This window comes from Harmonia axyridis, chromosome 3, assembly GCF_914767665.1.
Source record: "Harmonia axyridis chromosome 3, icHarAxyr1.1, whole genome shotgun sequence".
Taxonomy (NCBI): domain Eukaryota; kingdom Metazoa; phylum Arthropoda; class Insecta; order Coleoptera; family Coccinellidae; genus Harmonia; species Harmonia axyridis.
In genome coordinates, this window is record NC_059503.1 from 23,569,509 (window position 1) to 23,592,593 (window position 23,085).

Below are 23,085 nucleotides of genomic sequence, written 5' to 3' on the forward strand. Positions count from 1 at the left end.
TGCGAGTTATATTCACAGAATCGCATTCTAATTAGATTTCTTTATTTTAATCAGAGATGTTATCTCTGATTTTATGAGAATACAGACAACAGGGGAAGATTCAGTTGAAGAAAAATTATTCAAAAAAGAAATCGATAGATGTATATTTTGAGATTAAAATATTTGTGAGCGATGCGTGCATGCATCCATCTATGCAGGATGAGTCGGGAGGGACGGGCCAAACTCCAGGAGCGTATTGTTAAAGTGAAAATAATTCAAAAAAACGCATATTTTCTTATACGATTCTCATTTGTTTTCGAGATACAGATACCTACGCTACGCAAAATTTTTTCAACAAAGTCGAATTTATTTTCTAGGAAATTATGAACAACATTGACATTAGCCGCGAATGACTATTTTAATTTTTTGGATCATTATTTTGTAGTTCAAGTAAAAATTTTGTCTATCGTGCAAAAAACGCTATAAAAGTATCTCGAACATTAAGGACTACCGATCTCAGAATCGTCGCTGCGATCGGTAAAACGTCCTTACTGCGTTCTCGTTACTAAAACTTTCATGCAACATTTTACCTTGACCGCTTAACCAGAACCATAAAAAATTCAAGAAGAATATCGAAAAAACTACTTATATTTTCCGAACAAATAGCAATTTCAAGCTTCATGCGAAATTTATTAAAGCTGATGGTCAGATCCAGCGCTCAAAAGCTTCTGAATTCACGCCAGTGCTTTTCTCAATTTTCTTTGTTACTCCCAGTGTTTTGGTAGATACCTTATATATATATATGATAATTTTTTTTCTCATTTTAGCATTTTCGTGGCCTATTTTAATTTTATTTTGCTTCTGAGTCTAACGAAGGTAGAGAAAACAATCTAATTTTCGCTAGAAAAATGTATTACAGACTATTCTGAACTGAACAACTTTGGTTTCTTGTGGGTCTGTGTATCCGAAAATCTTTGGAACAGTCTTAACTTTTACAAGGGTATTCAGATGTTATTTTCTGGTTAACAAAATGTGTCATATTAAGTACTTATTTAGTTGTACTAACAAGAAGTTATACCTTTCTGCTAATCTGAGCCATGGGCCAATTTAGATGTAGGTATCACTGGTATGATATAAAATATATATGTATTGCGATTGTTGATTTTGAAGCGGTCGTTCCCTAAACATATCGCTCAATAATTTTCATCACAATGTCTGTAATTTTTGAATTTTAAGCCGGTAATGGTCTCAGCGGATATAGCTTGATCCAATGATGAGAAATTAATACTAAAATTAATTTCTGTCCATCCGTAAATACGATAACTCTCGAACGGAAAGAACTATACTTACTTTTTTCGAATGACCTGTTAAGAGTGTTAAGTTCGTTCATGGGGAAATCCCTCTAAGGATTACGAAAATATGGCTGTTCAACTTTTTGTTTCATTTCAAAACTACCATTTCTATCAAAATACATCACATCAAATACATGAACTTTTGAAATAACTACTTCAAACTCCTTTCGAAATTTCCCGTTGATCGCGTCATCAGAACCAGAGAAAAGTCGAGAAGATCGAAAAAATATAGCCAATCTTTATGTTACTATAAAACCGATGAACAAACCAATGTTGATATAAAACAACATATTACATTATTTTCTCAACAACAGATCATGTTGAAGTAAAAGTTTTCCTGTATATTTTGAAATGACAATTTCAAGCTTGGTGAAAAATTTCGTGTTGATCGCGCCACGACTCACCAGAATCAGAAAATTTAAGCAGAATATCGAACTATTTAGATCATTGGAACAAGTGCTTATAAGCTCCTGACTTCATGACCGTGCTTTTCTAATTTTTTTATATCTCTTTATGTTAAGGTTCAGCAGCTTGAAGTACAGAAGAAGCATTTCCTCAAGCAACTAGCAAATCTAATTTGTTGCAAAATCGACTAAGTATGTGTTATTAAAATTTTTGAAATCAATAACAAGGTTATATTTTTGGTTCAGGTTAACAAAAATAAAGTATGAAGTTTCATGGAAGTACTTTTTTGTTATTCAATTATTTATTATTCCAGTTGTTACCACGATTTTTATCACATTTTAATTGATTCGACCAAAACAACCATCATATCTTCAAAATCCCATGAAGAATATTTCAACCAGTTATAAAAAATCTCTGAAGAACTATAAAAACTAAAATATTCTTCAAAGTATTGCTTTTTTAAGATAATACATAATATATGAAAAACATATAAATAACAAGAAATTATAACAAGATTTGACAAAGAATAATGTATAATCTAGGATTTATCAGAATGCAATACAAAAGTTTATCACTTTTATAAATAAAATACTTGTCATATAAGATTAACACTCACTTGACGAAAAGCTGATGTAATCATTTATCATCTAGACTTGACCATAAAGAAAGAAGTTGAACATTGCAATCAAGAAAATCTCACCACAAATTATGTCAAAGATCCACAATTCATTTGAATTCATTGAAAATGAGAATTCATCATATTAGTATGTATTAACCATCTTCCATTCGTAAAAACTACTCATGGTTTTATCATATCAATATGTTTGCTTCATATCCCCGAAAAGAGTTATATAACAAAATCTGACAAAAGAAACTAGTTTTGAAATCCACTAATCTCTGTTCTAACCCTTATTATACATTGAAAAAATATACGAACTCACTATTTTCTAAAATATTCAAATTAGGAATTGTGAAAATAGATAAACAAATTATTTCAATAAATATAAATAAGTAGAAATGAAAACATTTTGAAAATTCATTGGGCTATTGAAGTTTCATCATTACATGCACACATATACAGTCAACAGGAAGACACTTTATAACTCATAACCAACATTCATCGATTGATGTTGGTATCCAACTGAAATTACTGAAGAATAAATATAGAATATATATGACTAATAACCTGATGAATCATCATCAAGTAATACAAGATCATTATTGAAATTTTCAAGCTTTCTTCAAGGAAATTTTAGAACAATTCAAACTACAATAATAATATATAAATAAATACTGTTTATGTTATATTGAAAAATTGTGCAAGAGATAGAATTCAATTATATTCAAATAAAACTTATACAAACAAAACCTAATAGGCAAAAATAACTCTTAAAATCTTCAAAAGAATTGATCCTAATTTCTAAAGTTTCTTCGAAGATATTAAAGCTATCGGCTGTTCCTCAAAATAAATGTTTGAACAGATTCGGCAATATTATTTAATATTTTATAAATAGCTAACAGTATCAGTTTTCTATTCAATTTGTAACAAACCACCTACTCTGAAGATATTCTCATTCAGTTTTAACATTCCTTTTGATTTTGGTGTAAAAAAGAAGATAAGGTGTAGCAGTTGAGTTGGGTTTGTAGCTTAAAACTTGTGCAAGTTCCTCGCTTTTCAAGAAACGAATAGATTCATCATCACACTCCAACCACATATCCTCTTCATGATCATTCTTTTTAAATTGGGAATTCAGAGCATTTTCTAGAACATTCTTATTCAATTTTACACTACAGCAATCGATACTTTTACAAATCTTCAATCCATTTAAAATATTTTTAGAAGAGATTCCGTTTTTTGCTTCCATAAGTGAATTTGCAACTGCACGAGGCTTCAGAAATTTCAAAATGTTCAGAGATTTCTCACTACAGCTCGCAGAAAGACCTGTTTTGGGCATATCTCTTGAACAATCATGATAGCTATTATAGTAATTTGAAGCTTTAACATAAGCTATGTAGTGACCTGAAGCCATTGTCCCTCCTAAATGCATTATAATACAACTAAGTTTATAGTAATGAGAAGATACTTCATCTCCATTTAATTTACAACAGCTTTCACAGAAGCAATCTAATTCTAGCGGTGTAGGAAGATAGGTATTCACTTTATGTACTCCTGACGTTGAAGTATTGAATCTTTTCAACTGTAAGATCATCATATTTGGTAATCTCTCAAATAGAACATCTCTACTGGCTTCATTGTATCGTTTACATTTATCACATAAATACTTGTTAGCATCACATAATTTTTCAGAAGTAACACAAGCTTTCCTATAAATTTCACTAGGAGAAACATCTTCAATTTTTGTAATATCAAACTCAGTTTCACTCATAATAGGTACTGGTATATCATAAAATGGTTCTTTTCGTTCAGTTACACTTTCACATTCTAAGCATTTTGTTCTTACTAGTGTTATTCCTTCAAAATCTTCAGCAAGAAAATTAAATCCAATTTTTTTTTGTTGGACATCATTACTTGTCCCAGCATCAACATCATCATCTGTTGGCACAGATTCGTTAATAACATCTTCATTAATAGATCCCTTGAAGCCTTTTTCTTTTTTAACTTGGCATTTCTTCCATGATCTTCGAACACCCCAAATTTTCCCACTATTGGAATTAGAAGTACACTCAGGTTCACTAAGTAAATCAGGATTATGTTGTAATTGGACCGTCAGAAAATCACAAGTTTCACGAATATTATCGAGAAGATATAACAGAAGTTCATGAGCATCCTGTTGGTGATTCCCTTCGAATATAGCATTAGCTTCTCGAACAGCTTGTAACAATGCTAATGGTTGGTAAGGATCACTAGATTCTTTCAATTCTAGGTTATGCATAGTTATAAATAATTCATGTAATCTTTCAGTCACCATTTGAACCTTAGACTTTGGAATGATATCAGTTGGTATAGAAAAAAAGTCTTTACTACTTGTACTTGAGCTTGCACTTCGAGAGTTTGGTCCACCAATAGCACCTATATTTCTACCTAATGAAGAAGTTTTTGCCCTATTTTGACTCAATCGATTCTGAACTATAGTAAGATCTCCAATCAAATGATGTAGATTATGAAGAAACATTGGAGCAAACCTCAATGTATACAGCACACTATTTAGGTAACATGTATTACCCATGTTAGACAAACTGGCTACAGGTGCTTCCTGTATATTGTCTCCACTATACCTTTGATCAGATCGGTATCCATTCAACATGTTATCTTTTAAATCAATGAGTTGTCTTTTAGCTGGCAAATCTTTACTTGCAGAATTTTTCCGTTTCAACAGATTTTTAGAATACTTATCTTTTGAAAGTACACGCACAGGCATTACTTCATCCTCCAAAACTGTCATCTTTTTCTGCAAACCTTAAATAAATAAATCATTTTACAATATTATATCTTCAAATCTTTCAATGTACCTACATGTGTAATAGATAAGTCCTAATGTGAAAATTCAGTTTCAACCTCTATCACATAAATTATTTGACACTTATCCGTTCCAGAAAATTGTTATTTTGCCATTTCGATAGTAACCGATCTCATATAAATATTAATAACCATACATCCATACAAAACTACGTAATTATTTTGATTTTAATTCCAGAACACAACAAATTAGACAAGTAACCGATAATTGTCAAATAAGAAATTAGACAGAATCCTTCTTCTTCATGTAAAATGCCTGTGTTGTGTGTTCAATTTTAAATTGTGATAATGATTCCATTTGAAAAGTTCTTGAACATGTTATTCATTACACAAATAATTCAAATAAATTGCTTCTTTTCTGATTCGTACATTCATAGAAAATTAAATATTTCAGATATTTTAAATTATATGCATCGTTGTTTTAGGTTCTAGACAGCGTTGCCAACCCAAAATCTTGAGATTACCGTACCAGGGACGAGAAATTACCGTATTTGGGACACTTTTACCACAGACTAGTAATCTGTGCTTTTACCGTACACAGAACCACAGAAGTACATAGAGAAAGAGATAAACAATTCTTTCTATTCTATGGCCATACCTAACCTACAAATTGTAATTTAAACTTGTCAAAATTTAACTAAGCCCTAAATCAAAGATTAGGGAGAGAAAGAAAAAATGCTTTGTCAAATTAGTGGAATTTTTAATTCAATTGAATAAACATAATAAAATGTACAGAAGAATATATACATAAAAATAAGTAATATATAAGTAATCTTAAATGTGAATCATTATTCATTGCATAGATTTCTTAGTTTTTGATTTTTTGTATTCACTTAACAAGCACATTTCTTTCAAGTCATCATCATATCTTCTGTTGAATTTATTAACAAAGTTTGCTTTCAACTCATTAGCAAAATAATATGAGCATCTTTGGAAAGGTATCGTTTTGATTCACATATCAATCTTGAGATATTTGTTCTATTGGTAGCCTCGATGGGTCTTCCTTTGCAAAAACAGTGGGGAACTTTACGCCTAAATATTTTGCACTTCAAAGAATTGATTTTAGCCTTCATTCTTTCAATTCTCTGGTTGGTTAAGGGGCTCAGCTTACTACCACTACGTTTGGGGGTGGCCGAACTGCTACTTGCTTCTGTAAAACCTTCTGATTCCATTGTAACATCTAGAAAAAAGAAAAACAATTTCATCTTATTGCATTTAACACTAATTTGAATTGATAATTTCATTCAACAACTTCAAGTAACTAGACTTACAAATATGATTTGCATTCATGTGTCCTCTTTTCAAAAATTTATATTTCAACCGTCTATGACAAATTCATCTTCATCAACTTCGATACTAGAACTGGAAGAATTAGAATACATATCAATTTTGTTCATTCTTGCATACATATTCTGAGTAGGTGTAAAATCTACGCAGTTACCATCTTTTTTCACACACTGAGACGTTAATAAACAACCATTGATTGTATTAGTTATTAACTTATTTCTTGATTTTGTTTTAACCAAGTTTATTTTACTGGAGACTCTTTTTCGCATTCAGCATTTGAGTGCGGAAGGGATAATATATTCAGTACGAACTGTGACAATTTCTGGAATTCAAATACACCCATTTCATTTGTATATTTTTGGAGTTTTCCCCAGAATATGTCAATGTCCTCGTTGATGTCTATTTTTCTTCTTCATCAGCAGTAAAATGGTAATCTGGCAGCAACCTCCACTGTTCATCGATTAGTTGACCTTCACTACTGTCATAAAAACGTGTCATATTTTGGAGCAAATGAGCTAATGATGGGAACTGCTGGTGTATATCTGAAGAAACTGCATTTTTAGGCACAAATATCTGCAATTTTGGCAAAATAAAATTGTCGAAATCATACCGTTTTCTAATTTCTACACAGAGACATGAGTAGAAACATCGATACATTACAATTTCAAAAGCCACTATTACAATGAGCTCAAAAAAAAAATCGCAATTGAAATTACGAAATTACCGTATTTTGGCGTACGGTAGCCCCTTCGGACCGTATACCGTATTTGGCATCAATTTACCGTACAAATACGGTAATTACCGTACGGTTGGCAACGCTGGTTCTAGAGAACGATATTTCTTTAACCGAATCCAGAATTAATCATAGAAAAATATAAGGACTTTTCCCGCTTTTTTTCCAATTCCTTCTCATCAAAACGAATACAAAATAATGTATTTAATATTTAAAATGATTTTATGATAAACTTGTAAAAATCGAATTCAATTAAGTAATATTTTAATTTTTAATTGAAACCGAAGAACCACGATGAAAGACTGTGAAGTAAAGATGTGCGAGAATGAAAACGTAGCTAAGAAGGTTAAATCAAATGAAGAAGTTTGTGATGAAGTTACTAATAGAGTTGTCTTACCACCTAAATCAAAACCAGAAAGGTGTATCATATGCAGACAGTTCAAAGACAATATAACTTTGTACAACGGACATCCAAATAATTCTGTTGAGGAATATATCGCTCTAACTGATGAAAAATTATCTATATTTACAGGAGAAGAGTCGAATGTTAATGAACAAGACTGTCGACCTACTCACAAGGTACACCGCATTTTTATCGTTGTAATGTACTTTTAGTTAGATTTGTTATGTTATAGGTTACTCACTTCAATATTTATTGTAAAAATGGACATCTTTGTCCTTTTGATACTGGGCTCATTGAAACAGATGTGCTTCTCTTTTTTTCGGGACATGTTAAACCCATTTATGATGATAATTCCAATCCTGATGGGGGAATTCCTACCTATGACATGGGACCTATTAATGAATGGTATTGCAATTTGAATCAATAAAAATTCATTTGAAATTAATATTGATTATATCCTAGGTGGACTACTGGCTTTGATGGTGGTGAAAAAGCCCTTGTTGGTTTTTCAACTGACTATGCAGATTATTATTTAATGGAACCTTCTCAAGATTATGAACCATTTTGGGAAGCAGTGAACGAGAAGATACATTTGTCGAAAAAAATAATAGAATATCTTCTTGACGAGGGTTGGCAGAATCCAACCTATGAGGACCTACTGAGATTAATTCAGTCTCTTGGCAGGTATCCGCAGGCTGAGGAATCCTTATTGACTCATGCTCAATTCATTTGTAATCAGGTATTTGAAAATTTCATATTACTAAGGTCCTCAAAATTAGTATATTATTTATTATTAGAGTTCTCTATTGCTATTTACTTTAAGGATATGAGAAGACTACTCCCTTAAACAAATTTTATGTCAGATCTAGAATATGTTAATGTTAAGGGTAAGGTAAAACAAAAAGAAAATAACTTTCTGTGTATCAGGTGTCCAAAATTTGTTGTCTAGTTTATTTATATATCCATGTTATACATTTTTGAAAGGGAAAAAAAATATATTGTACTTGTTATAGAAATTTTTATGGTTTACATTCAAAAAAACAAAAGTTTGTATTATACCTTTATAAAAAACAAATTATTGCATTAATGGAATCTACTGAAAAAAATGTCTGTAGAATGTTTTTGTTTCATGCTCATAGCGCCAGTAATAAGGAAGTTATGAGAACTTTTCATTTCACATCATATTCCAATTTTCTCTTTTGGCTTAGACGATGAATTTGGGACACCGATATAGTTAGACTTTACCTTAAAATCTAAGTAAGGATTTCCAATTGATTCAACTCTGTTACGATCTACTGCAGGAGTAGAAACTTCTATTGAAATACTCCTGCAGGATCTTAGAATTCTTAAGCAGGATTAGATCCAGATTTTTACAGGGCACCATATGGTGAACTGTGGCTGATTGTAAGAATGCAAGAACATTAGGTTGAAAACTTGTGCAGGTTAACCTATTCAGTAGACCATAGCATACAAATATGTGGTCAGCTTTAGAATATCCTCTCAATGTTTCATTTGGTCTTAATCGTTGAAGCTTTATGTAATTCTATCATCCATTATAAAATATCATTCATTAGGTGGTTAGTTATGATGCTTCTGCAGAATCAGATGATGTGGAAAAACCTCTTATAAGTATACCATGTATGAGATCTTTGGTGAAGATGGCTGGTGTTGTTTTTTCTGGGAAGAAGAATATGCGTAAACGTCAAAATAAGGTAATATTTGTTTCCAACAATTTCTTTTTTTCACTTATGATTTTTTATTATTCATTCAATAATGAGATATGATGCGTACTAGTTATTCTGAATATTCATTAAGTTAGTCTGAAATATTATCCTCAAAAAGCAACCTACAGGAAATCTTATGATTTATGTTGTTACATAGGATAATTTTTGTTATTAACCTTTTTATAGGCAGGAAAAGTCAAAGCACCAACATGGAGCCAAGCAGCAACAACAAGCTTGGTGAGAGATATTTTTGAAAGTTGTTTCAAGGACCAAATTGCCAATAACAATGGAAAAGATATCAAAGGACCTCGTAGGAAACGTTGTGGAGTCTGTGAAGCATGCCTAAATCCAGAATGTGGAGAATGTTCTCATTGCAAAGATATGAAAAAATTTCATGGACCAGGTCGAACCAAGCAAGCCTGCAAAAGGAGAATTTGTCCCTATATGGCTATTGAAGAAGCAGACAATGACAGTGATGCTGACGAAGATAAAGATGATGAAATAAATATTAAAGAATCTGATAAGAAAGCATGTTCAACAAAAATCATACATAACGTTGTCTTTCCAAATGATTCAATTCTTCTTCATAATGGGAAAAAATTCTATAAATGTGCTTTGGTGGGTATGTGTACAACTGCTCTTGAACCTTTCAAATTAAGATTTTTTCCAGAATATTCTCATTTTTTAAAGGATCTATTGAGTAAAACTAAGTTCATATTGAGGATTTTTAGTTTCTGGTCTACTATTTTTGGAAATAACTGAAGTTGAAGTTGTTCTTCCACACTTTCTGTGATACCATTAACACGGTGATCAATTTTGCAACAAGACAAACCAACATCTTTATAGGCAATAATTCTATCTATGCAATAGTTGATGTTTACCTTTTGAACTTTAGGAATGTTATATTTAATATAAGTAGCAAAGAAGATCTACAGTTTACAAAAAACAATATATAAAATTTTGTTTTACCAATAAAAATGTCAAAAAAATAAAAAAAATGTCATAATTTTTTTTGGAAAAAAAATTGTGAAAAAAAAAATTATACCTGTCTCTTGATTCTGATTGGCCCTTCCGGAAAATTCAATCAATTGTGGTATTACTACTGAATAGTTGCTAAAGTTAGTGAAAAACATATCAAAGGCAACTACGTTGTTGCAATAATTTATGATAATCATGTATGGTTGTTTGAAATATTAATTTTATTCCTTCTATTATTTCATCATAGTTTCTGTTCTTATTTCTAGACGAAATTGAAGTGACTGTAGGAGATTTTGTGATGTTGAACTCCGATAATTCTAATAAACTTCCGCAAATTGGAAAAGTGACTTACATGTATGAAGATGTATTTCCTGTTAGGAAAATGTGTCATGTGCACTTATTTGAGAGAGGAACTGATACCATACTAGGAACTATTGCAGATCCTAGAGAATTGTTTGTTATCGATCACTGTGAAGAAGTACCTCTAGGAAGTATAGTTCGACTTGCTAATGTAAATTTTCGTTGAATATGAAGGAATCCTTTGAATTTATCTGAATTATCTTTTCAGGTGGAGCACAGGAAAAAAGATCCAAATTGGGCAATGAATGGAGGCATCAAAGGTTTACCACCATTATTAGAAGATGATGGGAGCAACTTTTATTATACATCAAGGTTTGAGAAGGATGGCAGTCGATTTATAGATTTTATTGACGAATTTCAAGATAAAAATAGTTTCAATAATTGCAATTCTTGTAGGTAAGACTAAATTTGAAAATAATAATTTGGTGTGACATTTTCATTATAAAATATTTTGTTATAGACGAAGACTTGCTAGAAAAAAATGCGCATCAGTGGATTACGATGGTAAAGAAATCAAATGGATGAATGAAACATTCACTATAGGAACTTGTGTCTTTCTCAAACCAGAAGCATATAAATTCATAATAGGGTTCCAAAGACAAAACAGCAATGAAGTGGTAAAATTTTTATATTTCAAATTATACTGCTCTTCAAATGCTAGGGAAATCTGAATTCTTTCAACACATATATAGTATGTTCTGAAATGTGTTTATGTAACTAACTAAATGAAAACACATTGGCAGTTTTTGTGTTTTTTTCTTACTTTACTATGCTTCATAAAAACAATGATTTCAAAAATGTATACGATGTATTCAAATGAACTCGGCACCATTGCCAACTCTGTTATTATTGATGTTACGATGTTGGTTAAATAGGCAAACTGGTAGTATTTTTAGTGGCCTTCTCGACGCCGAAAATTAAAAAAAATTGACAGTCGCATTGTCATAATATTTCATAAAATGTAACACCCTATATTTTTTCATGCATTTTGATTCGTAATAACATTCTCAACAACAAAGCTCATTTGCCTTTTTTTCGTAAAGGTGTAAAAAAGACAGTTTTATTAATAGGAAACATTTATTACAAACGAATATGATAAAGCGCAATAAAATATCGAGTAAATGTTCAAAAACATCGCCTTCTTGTTGAACACATATTTGGGCCCTTCTATTAGTTCACAAAATGAATGCATATAACAAACTTAAAAAATCATTTCTTCAATGTGTAAATTGAATATTGAAAAATATACAATTGTTCTGCTTTTAGTACAGTATCAATATTGTTTTATATTTGCAATATTTATTGTTTTATAGGAACCAACCAAGGTGGATGCAGATTTATACCCAGAGTATTACAGAAAAGTAGCAGAAAATGTTAAAGGTTCAAACTCAGACACACCTGATACATTTGTTATTGCTCGAATTGAAGAAATTAAATATAAAGAAAAAGAAGATACTAAACTTAAAGTTAGAATATTTTATAGGCCACAACATGTGAAGGGTTCCATCCATTCAATTTATGAGAAAGATTTGAACTTAGTATACTGGTCGGAAAAGGGTAAGAGGTTGAAATGGTGTCCAAGATGAATTTTAAGGAAATGTCCCATTATTTTTAGTTATCAACACATCTTTTGGTAACGTTATTGGTATATGTTATGTATTTTATGGAGAAAATCTAAAAGATAGAAGACAATGGATTGGTGAAGGACCATACCGATTTTATTTTGAAGAATCTTATGATCCAGACACTCAAACAATGGATGATGTACCCTGTATAGCCACTAAGCTGGGTTTACAAGGAAAGGGCAAGGGAAAAAGTAAGTGGATCAAAATTTATGTTTTCTCTTTTTCTTTATTTAATTTTCTTAATTCAACAGTGGGAAAAGGCAAATCTTTTAAAGCTGAGGTGGATTCATTTGTATTACCTCCTGAGTGGCCGAAAGTAGCAGTACCATTGAAAGCGATGGACATTTTTGCAGGATGTGGTGGACTCTCTGAAGGCCTTCATCAATCTGGTATTTGTGAAACTAAGTGGGCGGTGAGTAATGACTTTTTCTAAAACATCCATACATATTTATGATTTTGAATGTTTATGCTGTTTAGGTAATTGATTCTTATTTTGAAAATGATTACAAGACAGGAAAGTTTTTGTATTCCACATGTTTTAATTCTCTTTATATAAATATTTGTGTGTTACAACAAATCAAGATGGAACCACACTTTTATGTTGCCATGCTACCCAAAGCAACATTTCAATAATGAAGATATACATTTTTTTAAAATTTTGTTAATGCTCAACCATATCTATCCAACGATAAACATACCACTCGCAAAAGATTGACGAATTTTTTTTTCCACTTAAAATTCTCTACAGACAATTGGCCAGTTAAGTAATTGCCTCTCTTACTCTTATCAACTTGGCTAAGTGCCCATGTAGAAAAATTTACTAAATAAGAAGAAACAAAAAGAATCAAAATTGAACAATGTAATCGCATATGCTTCAATTTACGTTGTTTATTTTCAACCTTTGCAATTTGAAAATTTCACAATTCATATTTTGAAATGTGTATATTTAAAAAATCTAAAACTCGTCTATTTGCTGTACAGAGTCCAGAGCTTTTTTCAGGAAATATATGTATAGCTCTTTTCATGAAATTTGTTACTAAAATCAGTTGGCATACTGCATTGATCCTTCTAGCTGATTTACAATTCATGAATTTTCAAGAAATCAAATTCCATTTACATAACAAAAAACCGTCTTCAAAGATACACAAATCAAAAATGTCATAATTATACTTATTAGGTATGGTAATGTTTTTCAACACCCAATTACACTAGTTCTTTTTCGTGCCTTGAAGAGAAAAAGTTTAGAGTTTTTTTTCTCAATGAAGCCGACTCTCTAGAAATTATAGTATTATTTCTTTAAGAGATTATTAGAATTATTATTAGAAGAGACTGGTTCCTTGAATGAGATAAATTAACTAATATATTTTAAGAGTAAAACAAAGACAACCTATTCCTTAAATTTCATTAAATCTGATCTGAATAACATGCAGAAATAAAACACTCTTAAAGTTTTGCATATCCTAATTCAGATTGAGAAAGAGGCAGCTGCTGCTGAAGCATTTAGGTGCAATAATCCCAAATGTAAGGTTTTCACTGATGATTGTAATGATTTGCTCCAAATGGTCATGAATGAGCAAGATAAAGCTAAAAAAATTGGTCTTCCACAAAAAGGAGAGGTTGAGTTGCTTGTAGGGGGTCCACCGTGCCAAGGCTTCTCAGGAATGAATAGATTTAATGCTGGACAATATTCTCTATTCAAGAACTCGTTGATTGTCTCTTATCTTAGTTACTGCGAGTATTACAGGTGAGAATTATTTGACTGATGGATTTTAATTTTTATGATCCTTTCCATTTTTGCAATAAAAATTAATTTTTTTGTTTGTAGACCAAAGTATTTTATCCTAGAAAATGTCAGAAATTTTGTGTCATTCAAAAGAAGTGTAGTTTTAAAATTGACACTAAGATGCTTGCTTGCAATGGGTTATCAAGTAGCTTTTGGAGTTCTCCAAGCAGGGCATTATGGGGTACCCCAAACTAGAAGAAGGCTTATAATAATGGCTGCAGCTCCTGGATATGTTTTACCAAAGTACCCACAGCCATCTCATGTTTTCAATAAAAGAGGATGTCACTTATCATTTGTTGTTGACGATACTAAATTCGACAATGGTAAGGAATTCACATTATTCCTTTTCTTAGTAAACACTAAGAATCACAAATGTATTACGTAAAAATATTTTAAGGTATTAAATGGCTAGATTCTGCTCCATATCGAACAGTTACTGTACGTGATTCATTATCTGACCTTCCTGAAATCAAAAATGGTTTCAATCAACTAGAAATTCAGTATGACTCAGAACCTTTGACTCACTTCCAAAGGCTGATGCGTGGTCGTGAGTCCAGTGAAGTTGTTCGGGATCATATATGTAAAGAAATGGCCCCTTTGGTGGAGGCACGGATAACTCAGATTCCAACATATCCTGGAGCAGATTGGAGGGATCTTCCGAATATGGTTGTAAGGTTGAACAATGGAACATTCACACAGCTTCTAAAGTATACTTACAGGTATGTGAATACATCTCAAGATATGTTAGTTGAATCTTCAGTTCTGTAACATTGAATAACAAATTTATTCAAAAAATTGTGTAGATCTAAAAAGCAAAATCCCAATGATCCCCCTCGTGGTGTTTGCCAATGTGCTGTAGGCAAATCCTGTGATCCTTCTGATCGACAAGTTAACACATTAATTCCATGGTGCCTACCACATACAGCAGACAGGCATAATCATTGGAGCGGTCTTTATGGAAGATTGGAATGGGAGGGTTTCTTCAGTACTACGATCACCAATCCTGAGCCAATGGGTAAACAAGGAAGAGGTAAATAGAAATAAATTTGTTTTATCCTAAACTATTCATAAATGATTTCTAATTTTTGAAGAAAAGTGATTCATCAAAATGAATGAAAATTCGGTTTTGGTTGAAAATTTGGTTTTGGTTACTGTTTTTACTAATAAATAGTCTTATATTGTTCACAGTCCGGATAGTAACAAATTTTTACTTTTCAGTTTTACATCCAACACAAAACAGGGTAGTTAGTGTTAGAGAATGTGCTAGATCTCAAGGTTTCCCTGACAAATTCAAATTTTATGGTAATATTTTGGATAAACATCGACAAATCGGAAATGCTGTTCCTCCACCTATGGGTGCTGCAATTGGCAGAGAAATAGTGAAAGCATTATTATTAAGTGAAGAAATGCAAATTCCTATCAAACATGAAGTGGATCATGTCATCAAAGTCGAATTAAAAAATGTGATAAATGGAGCAAATAGTTCCGTAAAAACTGAAGTTGAAGTATGAACAATATTGCAATTATTTGATCTTACGATCAATTTTTAACTGTTTTTAATTTATGACTTGTTCATTTGAATTTAATTTTATAATCTTTTAAGTATCATATAAACCATTCTATGGAAGTGTAAATGTCAGTTGAATTTGTAATATGTTGATAGGTGAATATACATTTCAAATTATTGAAACTTTTTTTTTAATATATATTTTTAATAGAATATATTTTGAAGTCTAATTTTATTCAAAATATTAACTTCAACCTAGCTGGCAATATTTTAAGAAACTTCCCTGGAATTATAATAGTTTATATTGGTGGTTTAAACCCCTCTTTTTAATTTTTGGTATACATATTTATTCTTTGGCGAACAGTAACTTACAACGTCGATAAAAAATTCATAACAAGACCATACTATGAATAGAGAGAAGGTTGTTGCAACATCATATAGTATCATGATCGCGTCTCGTTTATCTAAGGTGAGCAATGAGTATGCACCTGTGAATTAAGATAAAAATATTCCATTTTGCGGGGTAAGAGAAAAATATCCCAAAATACAGGGTGTTGAAGTTAAAAAAAAGTTTCTTCTTAATATCATAGAACATATCTGAACCTTCGCTGTAACATTTGAAAACTGTATATATTTCAACTGAAGTGAGAAGCTATTGGAAAACACGGCAAGATATATCAATTTATATCTTGGAACATAAAACCCGTATTGAAAAGTCACCTAATTTATGATGTGAAATCATTTTAGTCCGAAGTCTTCGAGGACCTATTATCAACTCAATTTTTAAAATACGACCCTGTTGCAGTCAGAGGAGTAGGGATTTAGGTTAGGTTAGCGAAGTATCGGTACTTTCATTTGAACATATTTCAATTCCAGATATCGGTACAGTGACTTGATAGAACACTGTAGATATCGGTATTAAATTGCGCCATCTATTGAGTTGAAAAGAAATCTGAAGGTTAGGAAAGCTAATATTTTAAGCTTTATCTTGGGTGAATAGTTCACATTGAATTTTTATATCTTGAACTGAATTTTCCGCATATCTCTTTCATTTTGGTTTGGATTTCTAGGAATCACAGCACAAATAAATAATTCCAAATATTTCTTTTGCTCTGCATATCTGTGATTGTGTAAATCACAGAACTAATGTGTGAATCAAATGAACTTGTCAAGATTGTTTACTTTTCTTTAGATCTTTTTGATTTTGTATTAGTGAAGAAAATACAATCTATTTTAAAATAAGACTTTCTAATATTTTGTGCATAATTTTATTTAATGTAATTATATATAGTTATCCAACCTTTGGATAGATGGATGGCAATAGGACATGTTCTTTTGCTGGTTGTGATAATACTAACCAAAATAAAAACTATTGCTTTTATGAATTCCCAGATGATTCCAATCTGTAAGTTCGGAAAACAGGAAATTGTTGTTGTTAATTTTAAAATTCTAGGTGTATTCAGTGGGTTGAAATAATAGGCAGTAGGGAGTTGTTTGAAGAGTTTGCATTTCAAGGACCTGAACTTTTTCGGGGAAGGTTTATATGTTCAGATCATTTTACAGAAGAAGATTTCATTGACAGCAATGATATATTTTCAGGGTATGCTAAATAAGAAGAGCTCTTAGTAGCTATCTGAAAGTTATTCGACTATTTCAGCTTGAAGAAAGATGCAGTGCCATTTTACTTTATTTCAAATAGAAAAAATGAAGATCCATTGCGAAATATTTGTGTGAAAAATGAACCTCCAGAGGAGGTTGATTTTTGGGATACTAGTGTAATAACAAGTTCATCAGTATTTCCAGTTGATCTTTTAAATAATGTTAAGGTTGAGGAAGTATCTAGTCAATTTACTCTATCAGGTAAACTAATATGAATTGAGATGTTTTGGATAGATTTTCCGTAATATTATTCTATATTATTAGTTTTATGATACCAATTTTATGTTGTTTACTAAGTAAAGCATAAAGAATGGTGTATCCAACTTGCTTCACTAAGGAAACCATTTGTTCATAGTCTTCATCTAAATTAATCACTGCATGTAGTTTATTCAGCTATTTTGTTCTTCTCTAATACAAGTTCTTTTCATTATTATTAATATTTGATAAACTGAAAACCTACTGTTAGTTCTTAGTAATACAGAATTTTTGTGAAATTTGAAAAATTATTTTTTTTTATTTAGGAGAATCACCAGCATTTTTTAATCTTGAACCGGAGTAAGTTGTGAATCTATGCATATGCTATTTTCTTTATTGGTTTTTTTTATTTCAGGAACAAAAATGCACAAATAACTAGAAAATATATTAAAGAAAGCTCTGCAGCCAAACAGGCGTACAGGTATAATAATGAATTTATAGAAAACCAGTAGAATACATGATAAAATTACTTTTGTTTCATTTTTCTTATAATGACAATTTCAATAATTGTTCAAGAAAAAAAAAGATATTTTCAAGGTTTTTTCGTTGAAAACTCAAAATGAAATGAAAAATAGGTCTTATCATCTTCCAGAAATTGTTTTTGGAATTCAATATTAAATCTGTTGCATGAGACGTAAATCCTCTCAATAAAGTGGATTATTATTATCTTGAAAATCTAATAAAAAAATTTCATTTGCCAAAAATAAGGAATTCATTTAAGGAAACTACCCAAAATGAAAATGGGTAGCAAGAGCAAGAAACAATTTTAATATATTAGTTGAACATAGATGGACTCTTTCTTATGTAACATCATTATTGCCTTTATAGAAAATTACAGAATGCTAGAAGGGCATCTTTACGCAGAAATGAGGAAACTCCAGAAGAGAAGGAAAAGAGGAGGAAGGCCAATGCGGAAAGGCAAGCAAGAAAACGTATGATGGAAACCCCACAACAGAAGGAAATTCGCAGAGTAAAAGATCTTTTGAGGGCAAGGCGAAGAAGACAGACAGAGACTGAAGAAGAAACTAAATTGAGAAGATTGTATGATGCAGCCCGTGCACAAGCTCGTAGACAAAATGAAAGTGAAGAAGAGAAGAACTTGAGACGAATGAAGGATTTGAAAAGGGTGACAAAAAGGAGAAGAAATGAAACAGATGAAGAAAGAATGGAACGTTTGAAAAAGAATCGAGAATACAGTGCAAAGAGACGGTATATTCAAAGACTAGAGCAAGAAGTGAACCATCCAAAAAACTTGATAGATGATAATTTTCTCTCATTAAGAAATTTTGAGGAAGATGTAACAACCATGAGTGCTAGTTTATTCCAGCCATTAAACGCTTATACTGGGCAACAGAAAAATAATGAATTGGAAGCAAGACTTTCCAGTGAAGAAGGCCATAAAAATGAGGAAAATCGTATGATTTCAAATTCTCATATTGGTAATAACTTTACCTATTCCCAGTTTCTCTCAAATTCAGCAATTGATAGCTCTCAATCTTTTGATGGGACTTCGGAAGAATCTATGAGATCTTCATCTAATGATTCTTATGATAATCCAGTGCAAGAACTTATTTCTAATAATAAAGTAGGAGAAATTTCAGGTCGAACTTGATCAGTTGTATGTTATTCTATCTTGGTACAAATGGTAAATCCTTGTATCAGGTCTTCTGTTGACGAGTTATAATGAAGTGATTTAAAAAGAGATGATTTTATTCATTTGTTAATACTGTATTGTTTAAATTTTTTATAAAGTGGAGAAAAACAATAATTTTTGTGACCTTGTTTTGTAGGTACACAGTTGTTAAATATATAATGTTATTTTTTTCAATTTTCTATAAGTTGAAATTATTGAGAAGATGTAATTCTGTAGGATTTATTGAATTAAATGTAGCTAGGTTCTGACAGAAAAGATTCTAATTACATTAATTAATTTGACAGTTGATTAGTTTTTGTTCCAAAGTTTGCTCTATGTGATAAACTATATCTAACAATTGAGAACATCTTCAACATAAATAGCTTTAACAGAATTCGTCAAATAATACATATAAAGAAAAGAATCGAGTGTAATCATATGAATATGGTTTATTGAAAGCCAATTGATGAATCAGGAATTCTCAATAGATAGAAAAGCAAAAAATGATGTTTTATTCTTGATATGATCATTTAAACCTTATGAATGAGTTTGTTTAAATGTGAGAGTGAAGAAGAGAAATGAATTTATTTTATTTATTTGAATGATAGTTAAAATGAAGATTGAACATTCTGCACAAAAAATCTCTTTCAAATCTTGATAAAAATAGACAATTGCTCTGACCAAGAAAATTCCGTCGAACTTACTGCATTGACAATTTGTGTGAAGAGTAGATATAAAATAATAATTTCAAGTTGGTAGCAACATTTAGTATTGGCAATCCACTATTTCAGAGGGCTGTAAAAAAATTCAATGTGGCTGCGTTTGGCATGCTGTTTGTTTTAAGCGTACCTACATAGTGGACAATAATTTGAGCGAAAACTAACCAAAAATGACTACTACATGTACGAGTTGTCTGTAGATCTAGTCATGGCAGATATATTGTCGGGTGTTACCATGTTCTCTCCCATTGTCATTGTCATGATATTCAAACAGTACAAAACCAACAGTAACATTTAAAACTCAGTTGTCAACTTGCAAAATACTAAATATCGGGTAAGTGGGTAACTCAAAAATATGTTCATTTTTTAAAACTTTCTCGACTTTGGAATCTTGCTGCTGTTGAAATGGTTTTTATATTTATGTTTGATTTTTACAAACATTTTGTTAATGTGCATAATCTGATTAGGAGTAAATATAAGGCAGTTCGAAATTTCGCAGATTTTATTGAAATTATCACATTTGTACATATAATAATTGTAAAATAAGAATTTCAAGCTTCATGAAAAATTTCATGTGATCCAGAGTTGCCCTTGTCTTGGCGAGAAAGTATGTATATGTTTAGTACTAACTAGTGTTACCAGTGGCGTAACTAAATTTGACTCGTAGTCAAAGTGAGGTAACCCCCACTTTGAAAAAGCAGAATCTTTCGTTTCTTCATATTTTTCTTATTTCTATGGGCGAGGTTATGTTATCGAAAACCATCCTCCTCGTTACGCCTATGAGTGTTGCTGAAATCATCAGATCCAGATGTCACCATAAATATATTATGTTGAAATTTCAAATTGAGCGGTAATGCCTGATAATTGAGGACTCTTAAAGTCTAAATGAACGAAGAGGAAATGCTCAAATAGGTAAAAGCGATACTACAAAAAAAATAGCAAAAATATTCTATGAATATGAATAAATACAACATTTGAGAATAATTAAAAAAAAATAATAAATAAAATAAATAAATAAGTTATAAATAAAATATTTATTATTCAAATTTTATTATATGTTTTACTGGTTTCATCAAAATGCTTGGGGAAACTGTACCGAGTATCTGGAAGTAGGTACTTATGTTCATATGATGTATGTAGGCAAGAGCGGTTCATTCAGAAGAAAAACATATGTTTGGTCAATTGCACATTGTTGTGTATTTCTAAACAATTTGAGAATATAGCTCTATTGATACTATATTTAGAAAAAACAATTCAAAAATTTCAACGCTTACCTGAACGTAATAAAGCGTTGGGTCAATTGTGGACACACCTGTATTTGTATTGCTATATGCAGTTGTGGTTTTTTCTTACTTCTTCATTATATGTATTCTCACTATTCTCTTTTATTGAAAAACAGTATTTCTCTTTTCGTTTATTCAAGAAAAAATATATTACAATATAAAACAGTAGAGAAAGATTGTAACTATTTAAATCAATCCTTTATTGAAAATGTATCCAAAAATTATAAAAACAGCTCAGGAACATAATGAATTTCAATAAATCGCTTTTTCTTCTATTCCATTCTGCACTGTTATATATTAAAAGTCGACCTTTCTGGGATGACAACCATTGATGGAGATCTGAAAGTTCTCCAAAACCATGCTGGTTTTTAGTTTGGACTAGGCATTCGTAAACTGAGTCTGGAACAAGACCACTAAGCTTGAAAGATTGATAGCGTTCTCCAGTAGCTGAGTTGTAACGCTGTGAAGGTTTAACAAGAAGGTCATGCCACTGTTCAGGATACTGGTACGTGTTATTGACCTGTAAGAAATTAAAAAAAAATTAATGAAGGGAAAACTATCAATTGGTAGTCGGTTGATCGGAATGAAATGATACATTTAGATGTGAAACAACAATATCAAGCTCCATGCAAAATTTTCATGTTGATCGCATACCAGAAACAGAGAAAAAGAAAAATATCGAAATAAAATTACCCAAAATTTCCATGATCACAAAACTAAGTCGATATTTCGGATGTAGAATTTTTTAGTATATTACATAACAACAGTTGTAAGAATCATATTACGCACTACTAGAAAAAGTTCTAGGAGTGCGTAATTGTCTTACAACTCGAGTTGTGTACTATAATTTTTCTGCGACCGCAATCATTTCCTTAAAAACTTAGGCAAATCCAAAAACTGGTGGCAAATCGCTACACAATTACGAAACGTCAAAAGAGGTTATCGGCTATGCGGGCTGTTAATAATTCGTTTCCGTGGCAACTACTAAAGATTTCATCTTATTGGTTAGTCGCCGTGCGTTTTACTCTGCAGATGATACCGTATTGGTTGTTGATTGTGATTTTTATTTACGGTAAAGTAAACCGCACAGTTTTACGTTGAACAGTGCTTAAATTAGCAGTTATATAGTTGGCGAGATGTACGAATTTCGTCACTTCAATATTATAGATTTAACTTATCAGAATTCATCTATGTTCCTCGTGTATCTACAATATCAATACATATCATTGCCAATATACTGTATGTATATAGTCCTGTGGACACCTCGGTCGCATGAATGAACAAACGTCCAAAAGCTACTAACGCCAAGTAAGTGTTCGTATTCAATTTTTCATTTCCAAATTTCTTATTCCTCGCACAATTTCTTTTTATTTAATGTATGCTTCTGTTGGGGTCATTAACCTTGAACAATTACAAAAGTGTTTAATTGGAACTAAAAAAAAACATAATATGAACCTCCTGAAAGATTCACAATTTACAATATGAAATGTGTTTGTTCTAGACAAATTGCCAAAATTCTTGGATCCCCTTTATGTTTGTCCAAATCAGACTCTATTAATAAAAGTCAAAAACTGTATCACAAAGTACATTTAATTAGTTTATGTGAATAATGCAATCGCCGAATCTTAAGTGAACAAGAAAAAATTACAAACGGAAAATTGTGCATTGTGCAGTGATTACCAGAAACTGAAGAAAACCACTTTAGAGCGAAATCAAAATGTATTAATATTCGGTGTGTCCTCCCATGTTCCATAGTGAAAGAGTTAACGCGCCTGTCCATGGAAGCAATAAGGGAGTAAATGGTATCCATTGGGGATGTTGTTTCATTCTTCTTGGGCCGCGAGTGTAAGTTTCTGGAGGGTGTTAGAAAAATTAATTCTGTTTCAGATTGCTTGTTTCACAAAATCCCACATGTGCTCGAT

The 23,085-nt window shown here is 31.3% G+C and overlaps 4 protein-coding genes and 3 long non-coding RNA genes across 8 annotated transcripts in view; 3 read left to right on the plus strand and 4 right to left on the minus strand.

Moving 5' to 3' along the window:
• Positions 1-3,218: 3,218 nt before the first annotated feature.
• On the minus strand, positions 3,219-5,426 carry LOC123676752 (ubiquitin carboxyl-terminal hydrolase 1). The gene is made up of 2 exons (XM_045612926.1): positions 5,212-5,426; positions 3,219-5,154 (listed from the first exon to the last, which is right to left on the minus strand). Exon 2 carries the CDS (start codon positions 5,138-5,140, stop codon positions 3,308-3,310), a length of 1,833 nt encoding a protein of 610 aa, XP_045468882.1. The 5' UTR covers positions 5,141-5,154; positions 5,212-5,426; the 3' UTR covers positions 3,219-3,307.
• A 319-nt stretch (positions 5,427-5,745) lies between these two features.
• LOC123676756 lies at positions 5,746-7,181 on the plus strand. The gene is made up of 2 exons (XR_006747003.1): positions 5,746-5,971; positions 6,921-7,181. It is a non-coding gene; the product is annotated as an uncharacterized LOC123676756 (long non-coding RNA).
• On the minus strand, positions 6,226-6,923 carry LOC123676754. The gene is made up of 2 exons (XR_006747001.1): positions 6,486-6,923; positions 6,226-6,394 (listed from the first exon to the last, which is right to left on the minus strand). It is a non-coding gene; the product is annotated as an uncharacterized LOC123676754 (long non-coding RNA).
• Positions 7,182-7,414: 233 nt separating the features above from the next.
• On the plus strand, positions 7,415-15,791 carry LOC123676751 (DNA (cytosine-5)-methyltransferase 1-like). Of its 2 annotated transcripts, XM_045612925.1 has the most exons (16): positions 7,415-7,813; positions 7,870-8,042; positions 8,100-8,376; positions 9,212-9,349; positions 9,548-9,983; positions 10,606-10,850; positions 10,908-11,095; positions 11,160-11,316; positions 12,013-12,256; positions 12,315-12,515; positions 12,576-12,736; positions 13,794-14,068; positions 14,150-14,430; positions 14,505-14,826; positions 14,911-15,137; positions 15,326-15,791. In XM_045612925.1, the coding sequence occupies exons 1-16, from the start codon at positions 7,529-7,531 to the stop codon at positions 15,616-15,618; spliced, it is 3,903 nt and encodes a 1,300-aa protein (XP_045468881.1). In that variant the 5' UTR covers positions 7,415-7,528; the 3' UTR covers positions 15,619-15,791. The 2 variants fall into 2 exon arrangements, with proteins under 2 accessions (XP_045468881.1, XP_045468880.1); XM_045612924.1 differs by having other exon boundaries at positions 12,315-12,736.
• On the minus strand, positions 14,452-16,424 carry LOC123676755. Its single transcript, XR_006747002.1, has 3 exons — positions 16,335-16,424; positions 14,633-14,869; positions 14,452-14,570 (listed from the first exon to the last, which is right to left on the minus strand). It is a non-coding gene; the product is annotated as an uncharacterized LOC123676755 (long non-coding RNA).
• A 288-nt stretch (positions 16,425-16,712) lies between these two features.
• Positions 16,713-19,465, plus strand: LOC123676145 (stress response protein NST1-like). The gene is made up of 6 exons (XM_045611867.1): positions 16,713-17,019; positions 17,068-17,214; positions 17,272-17,474; positions 17,795-17,828; positions 17,884-17,949; positions 18,357-19,465. Exons 1-6 carry the CDS (start codon positions 16,925-16,927, stop codon positions 19,138-19,140), a joined length of 1,329 nt encoding a protein of 442 aa, XP_045467823.1. The 5' UTR covers positions 16,713-16,924; the 3' UTR covers positions 19,141-19,465.
• Positions 19,466-21,346: 1,881 nt separating this feature from the next.
• LOC123675620 (MAM domain-containing glycosylphosphatidylinositol anchor protein 2-like) overlaps positions 21,347-23,085 on the minus strand; it is a 158,888-nt gene continuing 157,149 nt past the window's right edge. The window contains exon 8 of the mRNA XM_045611053.1: positions 21,347-21,683. Coding sequence (XP_045467009.1) covers positions 21,363-21,683 — 321 coding nt within the window. The 3' untranslated portion in view covers positions 21,347-21,362. The remainder of the gene's footprint in view (positions 21,684-23,085) is intronic.

Excerpts from the sequence above, each read along its gene's own strand:
- LOC123676145 (XM_045611867.1), top strand. The coding sequence starts at position 16,925 with ATGGATGGCAATAGGACATGTTCTTTTGCTGGTTGTGATAATACTAAC. Across the intron at positions 17,020-17,067 it reads TTCCCAGATGATTCCAATCT|GTGTATTCAGTGGGTTGAAA; the intron begins GTAAGTTCGGAA and ends TTAAAATTCTAG. Across the intron at positions 17,475-17,794 it reads TAGTCAATTTACTCTATCAG|GAGAATCACCAGCATTTTTT; the intron begins GTAAACTAATAT and ends TTTTTTATTTAG.
- LOC123676751 (XM_045612924.1), top strand. The coding sequence starts at position 7,529 with ATGAAAGACTGTGAAGTAAAGATGTGCGAGAATGAAAACGTAGCTAAG. Across the intron at positions 9,350-9,547 it reads TGCGTAAACGTCAAAATAAG|GCAGGAAAAGTCAAAGCACC; the intron begins GTAATATTTGTT and ends ACCTTTTTATAG. Across the intron at positions 12,257-12,314 it reads AGTATACTGGTCGGAAAAGG|TTATCAACACATCTTTTGGT; the intron begins GTAAGAGGTTGA and ends CATTATTTTTAG.
- LOC123676752 (XM_045612926.1), bottom strand. The coding sequence starts at position 5,140 with ATGACAGTTTTGGAGGATGAAGTAATGCCTGTGCGTGTACTTTCAAAA.